The 12,204-nt window shown below is 35.1% G+C and overlaps 1 protein-coding gene across 3 annotated transcripts in view; it reads right to left on the bottom strand.

Annotated features, from left to right (window-relative positions):
• The window catches only part of LOC109844570 (polyadenylate-binding protein-interacting protein 4-like), a 30,195-nt gene that overhangs the window by 17,178 nt on the left and 813 nt on the right, over window positions 1–12,204 (bottom strand). The window contains exons 3-4 of one of the 3 annotated variants that reach the window (XM_020413675.1): window positions 8,357–8,423; window positions 6,512–6,557 (exon numbers count right to left, since the gene is read on the bottom strand). In XM_020413675.1, coding sequence (XP_020269264.1) covers window positions 6,512–6,557; window positions 8,357–8,368 — 58 coding nt within the window. In that variant the 5' untranslated portion in view covers window positions 8,369–8,423. Of the gene's footprint in view, window positions 1–6,486; window positions 6,558–8,356; window positions 8,424–12,204 lie in introns of all 3 variants that reach the window. The other 2 variants (XM_020413676.1, XM_020413674.1) reach the window with 2 other exon arrangements.

Genomic DNA, 12,204 nt, shown 5'->3' with positions numbered 1-12,204 from the left:
ATATATTTGTCTATGATAATATATATATAATTATATATATATATATATATATTATATATATATATATATATATATATATATATATATATATATATTATATAATATACCATTACTAAATAGAATATATAGCTTTCAGAGGTTTGAAAGAAGAGGAGAAAATGTATAAATCCTGTTGCGAGTCTTCTCATTTGGGTCGTCGTCGTCTTTGAAAAGCTCGAGGTATGTTTTCTTCTTCGTCTCTATTTGCTTTGTGTTTCTGGTTTTTCTTAGAATTGGAAATTTTGGGTCTCATTTCTTTTGTTGCAATGCGGTTAGAGATTAAACTTTGTTCATAGCATTTGAAGTTAAGTACGTAATTTCTTTCCATTTAGGGTTTCCGTGTGATTTCTGCTTCCTGATCACTTGCTTTGCGTTCCTCTCTGCTCTGCTCATCGTCCCTAGGTATGTTCTCTGTTTCGGGGTGTGATTGATTAAAGATGCAAGTTTCTCCTCTACTTACCAACATTTATGCTTCTCTACTATTTTAGTCTATTATGTTTTATTTAAGTAAAATTGGGCTAAATCTAGAAAATTTACCTCTTTGAAGACCAAGAGTACAAATTAGCCATCCCCTTCCCTCTCAAAAAGTTCAAACGCTTGATCACATCTAACAAACAAACCACAACTATCAATCACCACAAAACTCATCAAATTAGCCATCCCCAAGCCTAAGTGAAACGATTCCAATGTGGGATTATTTTAGACGGAGTAGTACTCTGTGAGGGAAGGGGATGGCTAATTTGTACTCTTGGTCTTCAAAGAGGTACATTTTCTAGATTTAGCCCAATTTTACTTAAATAAAACATAATAGACTAAAATAGTAGAGAAGCATAAATGTTGGTAAGTAGAGGAGAAACTTGCATCTTTAATCAATCACACCCCAAAACAGAGAACATACCTAGGGACGATGAGCAGAGCAGAGAGGAACACAGAGCAAGTGATCAGGAAGCAGAAATCGCACGGAAACCCTAAATGGAAAGAAATTACGTAGTTAACTTCAAATGCTACGAACAAAGTTTAATCTCTAACTGCATTGCAACAAAAGAAATGAGACCGAAATTTTCTAATTCTAAGAAAAACCAGCAACACAAAGCAAATGGAGACGAAGAAGAAAACATACCTCGAGCTTTTCAAAGACGACGACGACCCAAATGAGAAGCTTCGCAGCAGGATTTATACATTTTCTCCTCTTCTTTCAAACCTTCGAAACTGGGGGGAATGCGTCATAAAGTGGGGGCCCACTCTCTCCCCTTCTTCTTCTTGCAGCGCTACTCCACCCCCGCCGCTGATCGTGGCGTCGGTCCCAGCCGATGGATGCTGAGGCGCGGGAACAACAGCTAATGATTACCTACTGTCTAAGTGAGCCGAGGTTCGTTTTAAGAAGCTTCCCGCTTAACTTAACTTCAACTAATCATATAATCATTAGCCAAACAGGGAAATCTTGCTCGTGCGATTTTTAACCATTAACGCGGGAATGGAGAATTGCTTCCAAGCCCCCACTTTCTATGTTTATTTTTAGGTTGTTTATTAATATATATATAATATATATATTATATATATATATATATTATATATATATATACTATATATATATATATAATATATATAAAACAGCATTCATTCTGCGGATAGCTCACCCTGATTTGTTATGTGCGTTTCCATTACTAGCAAGACACCAACTACAACGGGCGGCTGATGATTAGCTCTCAGGGCAACTATTTCTAGCTCCCCGGAGAGATGAGGGAGTGGTTTTAAACGTGATCTGATTTCAAATAAAAACAAATAACAAAATGGTTTTTCCACCTCATCTTTACCTTTCTATTTTCGTCACTAACTTATTTTTGGCAATTAAACCAGTAACGTGCTCTCAATTTGCCAAAAGAGAAACACGCTCCCCAAAGTGAAGCAGGCTGCAGTGTTTTAGCTTTGAACTCCGGATTGTACAGCAGCAATTGGGATTGCAGGAGGGTAACTTGTTATATAGCCTGCATTTGTCTTGGTTGGTACAGATGTAGGTGACAATCTAGCATTAGCAGACATCGGAGAGAAAACTTTTGCTCCAGGTTGAGTTTGAATTCCTGCATATTATTAGCATATGCATTATGAAATGCGTACAAAGAAGAAACAGAGGTAGGAAGGTTATGATGGTAGGATTTATAAGCTACTATATATGATCAGTTGATCCCAAACGCACATTGCCTTTGATTTATGCTACTATTAACAGCATAGTCTCCCGCCATGGAATTTTAAGAAAATGGTTCTCACCTTTGTTGGTTTGCAAGATGAGTTGTTTTGGGAATATGACACGTTAGGCGATGTTGAAAGACCGGTGCATGAAGAGGTTCTACTATTTGAAACCGAAGAAGAATGACGGCAAACAGCTGAAGCTTGGGTATCTAGTGAGGGATAATCCCTTGAATTGGTAGATATGCTCTCCGGCTGATAATCTGGCTTGCTGGGCTCATTTGATACATTCGCAGTATGAGTATCATCAACAAAGTCCAGCTGAAGAGAATAAACATCTGCTTAATGCAAAAGATATGCAAGAAATTTTAGCTTTATCAAAAGAATAAATGTGTTCTGACTACACAAGCAAGAAATGAAGTTCTCCAGATGCAAATTAACTTACTGCTAGGAGGCATAGGATGAACTTTACATTCTATCTGCAGAAAGCACAGAATCAGTTGAATAAATGAAGCTACAACATAAATGTCCAATCATTTGGATGAGAACCATAACAAAATATTTATTCAGATAATAAATCAAGTTATGCTTGATAGACATACTTGCTTTGTTTCAGAAGCCTCGTCAACACGATTGCAAGAAGTTCCTTCTCCCTTTGGCATATCATCCCCAACCTGACTGCCAGCAGAGTAAAGAGGAAATAAATTATCAAAGAGCAGAACTTATTGAAAGTCACATCTCTTGTTTTCATTATAGACTGATACCATATTAAGAAAAAAGATTCAATACCCCGAGGGAGAACTATCAGAAGATACCGACTGCTCCGATGCTTTTTCTGAAACTGAGATGGTTCCAGATGCAATTGCATCAGACGCAGCACTGGTAGACATCCCCTCTGCTGGAAGTAGAAAATCCTGGAAATTAAAGGCACAACATGATAAGGTAATTTTAAGAAAACATTCCAATGTGCACAATATCTCTATATTCCAATGTGCACAAGGTCTCTGAATTACCTTCACAACAACTTGAACGAGGTCAATTAAAAACACAACAAGAGTGTCTACAGTACATCCTACTGGAAAATTTCTTTCATCCTTTCCATTCCCAATCTTTCTTGCTTTCTTCAAGACAATACCTAACATTACGAAAAAAAAATGAAGTTCAGAACTATATTATAGTTTTAAATCTATCACATGTGTCACAATCCGGTTACATGTTTTCCAGTCATCATAAATAAGCAACAACAGACATGAAAACAAAAAAACCAAAGGATTTGCGAAAATTCGCAGCAATAGAGATCAATTAAACAATGCACAAAGCATGAAATTAACCCAAAAAGGGGGGAGGGGGTGTTGTGGTGTTGTTTAAATATGTATAGACGTACTGCCACATAAAACTAATCTGGTTAGATTTCCGTTCAAATTTTGGGCTTGCGCCTGTATTGAGCCTTAATTAGCCACATAAAACTAATCTGGTTAGATTTCCGTTCAAATTTTGGGCTTGCGCCTGTATTGAGCCTTAATTAGCCCCAAGTATGCCGTGAATAAAAATGGCCGTTCAAATTTTGGGCTTGCGCCTGTATTGAGCCTTAATTAGCCCCAAGTATGCCGTGAATAAAAATGGAAAATGGGTTATCAAATGACCACATGAAATTGGATGCCCAACTGCTAGGTGATGGAGCTAACAAACAAAATGATGCAAATGAACACATACTGTTGCAAATAAGAAGTTGGCCTCAATGTTAATGAAATAAATAACCAATTCAGGGCAAGGGAATCATTAAAAAAAAGAACATACAATGCATCGAATTCATACTGCAATCGGTGAAATTACATTCAACACAGCAGTCATAATAACGAAATTTCCCAAATGACCAAAACCCATTTCCGAAAAAGGAGGATCCAAGAAAGAGAAGCCAATCCCAGTTGAGATCTCCACTCAACCAAAACCCATTTCCGAAAAAGGAGGATCCAAGAAAGAGAAGCCAATCCCAGTTGAGATCTCCACTCAAATGACAAGAACCAAATTAAATTTACCATGATTCTCATCAAAGGAGACAGTGTGAAGGATCCCAGAGTATGAAGATCAGTCCTTGACCTGAACCTCGACGGGCAAACCCACCATGCAAATGGCAACGTAGAGAAGATACTCATCGTCTCTCAGATTCTTGGAAACCATGATCTCTCGCCTCTCTCTCTCTCTCTCTCATTTGACTTGGGATTTTTTCCCCTGATGGAATGATTTGGGAGTTTTTGTTTTCGTGTTCTTGTTTTGTTCTGTGTTTTCGAATGTTTTTTAATGTTCTAGATCCTTCAATGGATGTATAAAAATTTAGAAATTTACTTAGGACCTGTTTGGATTTGTAGGAGGTGAAGGGAAGTTAAGGGAAACTGAGAGAAGGGAAGAGAGTTCTCTTCTCCTTGGTTACACCCCAATTTGGGGGTAACAAATTTTATACTATTAGGGGGTGAACCAAGGGGAACTAGGGTGAATTAACTTCACCTCCTAAGTATTCCCAAACAAGGTGAATGAAGGTGAATGGTTCCCCTAACTTCCCTTCACCCTCATTCCCCACAATCCAAACAAGCCCTTAGGAAAATATAAAGCCTTAATCACTTCAATTCTTTATAGTTTTACTCATTTAGTACTTACTAGGTGGAATGCACGTGCACTGCACGTGAGCAAATATCATAATTATTTTTCAGGTTTATTTATTTACTATAATATGGTTACAAAAAACTTTATAAATATCATAATATATTATTTTTTTGGATATTTCCATGTGTGGTTTTAACATTTTTGTCTTCCAAAAAAATAGTGATGTTTAAAACCTTAAAATATTAACGATTTAAGATTAATTACTAATTTGAATGTATAATTTTAAAATATTAATGATGTAAGGGACCAATACGAAAAAACCCTATAATTATTAATAAAAAAAATAAATTCTTGAATTCATCAAAGAAAAATGATAGGCTTTATCTAGTTAGTAAGGATTTTGTTCGGTTATGAAAAAATCACTTCCACCTATTGTTTATTAGGCGACCGAGTATTATAGATATTCAAGAACTTTTTTCTAGAATTCTCTAAGTTATAATGTGCAAATTCAATCAAGAAAGAAAATATAAATTATATGATCAATTTTAAAATATGTTGCTCTTTTTACATCTTCCCAACTACTAATTGATCTATCAAAATGATTACTCTCTAGTTTTAGAAAATTATAAATATAGTCTGAGAAAAATTTATACATATTATGCACTCATGTTGATTGTATTTTAACAAAATAATTCATATCTATCCAATGTCAAACAAAATCAAAATTTTTTAATAATTTAATATTAGTCCCTAAATTATGAGCAATTTAAAACATTTCAGGGAATAACATAAAATCATTGTATATTTAAAATCAAGGAACTAACCTTTACATATTTGCTCTTATAGGTATCCTATGAAATATTTACCGATATATTGCTATATCGGCCAATATATCGGGTTAAAGACTTTATCTCAGTAATATTTCCTATTGTTTTTTTTTTGTTTGGTGATTTTTTTGATACATCGACCGTTATAAAAAATATGGCCAATATATCTATTTGAAGATATTGAGAAAATCATGTCATTTTTAATTTGATTGTGGACTCGAGTTTGGATCGTGTTTGGGAAATAAAATTGGAACCTACAAAACCCACAAAGGCCATAATTCTTCCCCAAATCTCTCCACTCTCGGCTCTCCCAAATCTTAAGCATATTTCTTGATGTAAATTATTATATTTAAAATTCATTAATATGTTAGATTACATATTACAATGTCATGTTATGTATGAATATTATCTCATATGACACCCAATATTACATAGACATCCCTGAATTTTACAATCTGATATCATGAATTTTATTTGTTTAATATTTATCTGATATCCAACCCTTTGTAGTAGTCCTTCAGAAGCCTCTTCTAAAGTTTTTTAAGCGAAGTATATAATTTTAGGAAATAATTCAAAATCTTGAGACTCATTCAAAATATGATGCTTTAATTTTTCAGCATCTCCTCTACTATATAAATATAAGCTAACCATTTGGCCTCATATTGTATGATGAATATTATTTATCAATGGGTTCATATATTATTGTTTACTAGTATTTAGCCCCGTGCAAAGCACGGTTTCTAAAAGATTTCTGCAAATACTGAACATGTTACCAAAATAAAGTATTTTGCTTTAGATATGAAGTAGAAGATGTAATGCAAATAATGAAATTTGTTACCTGACTTGTAGAGTTAAATTGTTACCAGACATGGCTTTTATCATTTCTGGGAAACCTTCTTCGCCATTAACCTGAGCAATGAATCATAATTTTTTAAGCATATACTTTATATATGTGCTTTAAATACTTGTAATTTTTTTGATCAAATGCTACTTCAAGCTGTTCAGTTTATAGGATGTTAAATTCATGGGCTAAAAAAAACCTAAAATGACATGATATTTTCTTTTTAGGCTTATTATCATAGATCATATCTAAAACGAGTTTAGTTTTGAAATTGTAACATGTACTTCAATTGATAGGACCCAAACTCAACTCTTACTGGTAGGATTCTAGTGAAGCCTTTTTAAGATAACTTATATTTGACTTTATCTGTTAAAATGGATTGTTTGTTGTCATTACCCATTAATATAATTTTACAAATTGGATTATTGTCTATATCCTTCACTCAAGGTTAGTCTATCTAACCCCGACCATTTCCCTGTTATGATTATTCGTACTTGAAAAATGCCATGCTTATGGTATTGGCTCTCAGGAATATTCATTAGAGTTTCATTGCTGCCGTTTACCAGTATCATAAAGTGAATAATATTTATTTTTGATGTGTCAAATATGACACTCGTAGAGATACACAAAGGTTTGTCCTTTTTTGTGGTAGAAAAGGCAGGAATTAGAAGTGAAAAGAATAGAAGAGGGACAAATATTCTATAGAGGGGATTAGGTTGACAGTCACAGATTCAAAGTGGTCATCGAATATCTCAAATTTTCAATGCTGGTGGTTATGCCTGATTTCTTGTTTAGGTATATTGAAAATAAAGCAAAGCAATCCAATGATTCCTAAGCCTAATCCATTTCAAATTCTGAATAAATGGAAGGATAAGAAAAACTATAAACAACCAAGTAAAGCGAATCTTATCTGATTCCTGGAATCTGTGAAATTCTGAACTATACAGCTATATGTCAAACCAACTGTGATTCTTTGAGATTCATTTACTGCAGGCAGGACTGGTCTTGACATAACACATGCAAGTATAACATACAAAGGTCCTGCTAATTGTAATTACAGTATCATTTCATGAGCTGAAGCTCCCTGGAGGTTAATCATAATAGATTATAGATTGTTGTCAAAGGCAGAAACTGGGAAGATACACGACCAATGAAATTACACAGGTAGCTGGAGAATGATAATGACAGAATAAAGGCCCTAAATCAGCATTGACTTGAAAGCATTACTGATTGTACTCATTGGGACTGTGTTGCATGTGACTCATGGTATGTTTGAAAACCAGGAGTAGCAACCAGTAATTTTAGATGAAGAGGTCTAAAAGCTGATGTCATGAATTATTTTGTGGCATTAAATTAACTACCGATGAGCTGAGGCAGATAATGATTGGAATTCTCTTGTAGGCTGAGGAACTAATAGGTAAGTTAACAGTAAGGAGGGAAAGTGCTTAAGCTGAAAGGTTACCACGGGTTGATCAAATGACGTTAACTGGCAAGTTAAGCTCCTAACTTATAATGCTTCAAACCTGATTTGGAACATGCCTATTTTATGAAGTTTAAAAGTTTAAAGTGAATGCCAATTATATATGTTAATATGTTCAGTTTCTGATTTAACTACATGTAGGATTGCTTTTCCCAAATAAGATTTGCATGTTCATTTCTCCATCATGTTATGCTTATTAATCTTATTCAAAAGTGTATCCACTCAAATTATACTCCTAGCAAGTTTTCCTCGTTTGTACGGTCTGATTGAATCAAATCCTATAACCACATCAATATGATTTCCCTAAAACTAAAATAAAATCTCAACAAATCAACATATCATAACTTTAAGAGGAAATCTTTAAATATGAAAAAACTAAAAGGCTACCTGTGATCGCATCTTGATTTTCTCGACGACAATGGCTGATCATAGCCACCTCATCCCTACAATAAAACTATAATTAACATGAATTATCATGAATTAAGTGCAAAGTTAGTATAAAATTTGATGATATGTTTATAAATACAACAGAAACTATACCAATGAGCAATCACCAAACCTGAGCTATGGAACCTTCAGGAGCACTTCTATTGCGAACATATGACTTTAATCTATTAAGATATCTCTCTACTGGATACATCCAACAATAGTTAACTGACCCACAATCCAAAATTTATTGAACTAAATGAATTGGCAAATGCACCATAATATCAAAAAAGCTAGGTAAAAATATTTTCTCCAGTTGACAAAGTATCTCCACAATTTCTGTCTGCAATTTATAAAGATCATTTAAATTATGAACTTTGCTACATAAGCCCTTGAAGAAAGCCCCTAATCTGATTAATGGAATAGAAACACGTCTAGGCATAGTTCTTCTCAGAGCAACTGAAAGCAAATACTGCATGAGAAAATGAGCATCGTGTCTTATACCCTGATATTTTTTCCCATTAACATTGACACACCTCAAGATATTTGATGCACAACCATGCAACATTTTAGCATTTTTTAACACACCACAAAATATCTTTTTCTCCTCCATCGTCATCGAAAAGCATGCTTTAGCGAATGTAAAATGCCGACCATCAGCTGACTTGGTTGGGTGTAGATCTCTTCTTATGCCCATATGCTGCAAATCAAAACGAGCTCTGACATGATCCTTCGTCTTTTCAGGAATATCTAATAATGTCCCAATTATATTATCACACACATTCTTCTCTATGTGCATTAAATCTAGCAAGTGCCGACATGTATTCTGCTCCCAATAAGACAAATCAAAAAATATTGACCTTTTTTTCCATGGACAGCCCTTTTCTATTTTTTTCTTCTGTTTCTTCCCGAAGTCATTAACAAAGCCACGCAATTCCTCCATAATCTCTATCCCAGATAATGATTCAGGTTCTTTTCCTAACTCAACATGGCCATTAAAGTTTCTTCTATTTAACCGCCATGGATGATTATCACTCAAAAATCGACGATGACCCATGTAACACATTTTCCTACTGTATTTTAAATATTGTGAACAAGTGTCATAGTTGCAGCAAGGACAAGCCAACTTCCCTTTAGTACTCCATCCGGACAACATTGCAAATGCTGGAAAGTCGCTTATAGTCCAAAGTAAAGCTGCACGAACATAAAATGGTTGTTTACTTGAAGCATCATAAGTAAGCAACCCGACTTCCCATAACTCTTTCAAGTCAACAATCAATGGTTGCAAGTAAACATCGATATTATTCCCAGGGGACTGAGGCCCTGGAATAAGCAAAGACAACATGAAATATTCTGGCTTTAGAGACATCCAGGATGGTAAATTATAATTTATCAAGATCACCGGCCATGTGCTATGCGAAAACTAGCCAAGCCTAGCCTCACATTATGAGGGTCTTGTGCAAAATCAGGATGATTGGAATCAAAATTCTTTCATGCTTTGTCATCTGCTGGGTGCCTTAGATTCCCATCCTGGAGGCGGTCTTTTGCATGCCAGCTCATGGATTCAGCAGTCTGAGAACACATGAATAGTCTTTGAACTCTAGGTTTTAAAGAAAAATACCTTAAAACCTTGGCTGAAACACCCTGCTTATTTGCCTTTCATCTACTTTCACCACATTTACAGCCCAGCCTCACATTACGAGGGTCTAGTGCAAAATCAGGATGATTGGAATCAAAATCCTTCCATGCTTTGCCATATGCTAGGTGCCTTAGATTCCCATCCTGGAGGCGCTCTTTTGCATGCCAGCTCATGGATTCAGCAGTCTGAGAACACATGAATAGTCTTTGAACTCTAGGTTTTAAAGAAAAATACCTTAAAACCTTGGCTGAAACACCCTGCTTATTTGCCTTCCATCTACTTTCACCACATTTACTGCAAGCAACTTTTTTTTCCATCTTCTCCACGGTAAAGCATGCAATCATTAGGGCAAGCATGTATCTTCTTGTAATCAAGGCCCAAATCCTTCACAATTCTTTTGGCCTCATAATAAGACTTTGGTAGATTTATTTCAGGAATTGCCTCTCTCCATATAGCTAGATAATCATCAAATGCCTCGTTGCTTAGGCCATGGATGCACTTGTGAAGATACAACCGGATGATAAAAGAGAGTTTAGAAAAAGTATTACATCCCGGAAACAACTCCTGCTTACCTTCATCAACTAACTTATAAAACTTCTTTGCCTCCTTAGTTAACCTTTCTCCATGGTCACTTAGGCCATCTTCTTGGTTCACTGGAGACTCTTCTGCTACATCTCTAAATACATCATGCAATAACTCATCCAGGTTGTCTTGAGCATCATCAGCAACATCATCAGCTTCTTCATTACCGTCATCAACATCCATCCTTGATGACACATCCTCTCCGTAAAAGAACCAATCATAATAATTCTCTACAAATCCTTTGACAATAAGGTGATCATAAACAACATCACGACTAATCATAATAATTCTCTACAAATCCTTTGACAATAAGGTGATCATAAACAACATCACGACTATACCAAAAACGATTACAACAAATGCGACAAGGGCAACATATTTCATCCCCTACTGCTCCATTAGCAAATGCTCTCTTTGACATTATTAATGAACTCCACACTCACTCTTAATGATTAACACTATTAATAACTACATATAAATATTGTGATTAATGAAAGGTAAAAATCAATCCTCTTGTTGCCATTAATAACGATATATTCAATCAACATTATTGTGATTAACACTATTAACAATTACATTGCAAGTCATATATGCTACAACCGTACTATTCTGAAGATTATAAAAAAAATACAAGTGAGAAGTCCAAACTGAGGACTTTATATTAAAAGGTGGCATGCAATTGATACTTCATTGTTGTGAATATCCTACAAAATAATAATATAATAACTACTAAAGACATAAGTGCATTCAACACTTCAACAGTTAGAAGCATAGTCATGGTACATTGCTATAAGAATAATATCTTAAAGTCGAGAGAACTTCCAAACTATGAGTTCAATGCACTGCTCTGCTCTGGTTAGGTACTCTGATCTAAAAGTGTCATCTCAGAAAATCCAGCTTCACCTTCCAAAGCTCCTCAAGTATAAAAATTATTATAAAAAAACCTTAGCCATATCATCCTTTTCTTTTTCTTCTTCTGCGTGAATAAATTACAAGTTGGAGTAAAGAGGTGAACTCCTGCAAGAGCCCATGTTTCCCTCTTTCCCCGTGACAACATGTACAACAGAGCCCTAATCGAGAAAATTTACTTGAGAAGTGTAAACAAGTAGAGAAAAAGCCTGCAGTACTTTACTTTAAATGTGTAATTACTTTCACATTAGTAGTGAAAGTAAAGAAATTTATGAACACAACATTGCATGAGTGGAAGGATTAACAAAAACATGAATGAAACTAGCAACAGTTTATATGCTTCATTGCTTTAAGGATCTGTTGTGTGTCATTATGTGTCATGTTTCGTGCTTATATGCTTCATTGCCCGTGAAAAATATTTCGGCACACAGTTTGCCTCTCAGGACATCCAAACAAACAAATAAACCCAACATCTTTACATACTACGTGTATCCATATTCCATAAACCAAGTCAAGTTTCACTCCAGGTGTACCAAGAGCACAGTTTGTGTCTAATAGAAACAGAACCAACAAACTCAAAAAGGTATGAAGTGCGGTCTAGCAAAACCCGGATATACGACCTAGACCCAAACTGATCCTCGAACCCAACAAAATCAATTCAGGGCACAATCTCTCACTC

The sequence above is a fragment of the Asparagus officinalis genome, chromosome 6, assembly GCF_001876935.1.
Source record: "Asparagus officinalis chromosome 6, Aspof.V1, whole genome shotgun sequence".
NCBI classification, from domain to species: Eukaryota; Viridiplantae; Streptophyta; class Magnoliopsida; order Asparagales; family Asparagaceae; genus Asparagus; species Asparagus officinalis.
Note: the sequence above shows the minus strand (reverse complement) of the source record. Positions and strands in the feature narration are given on the sequence as shown.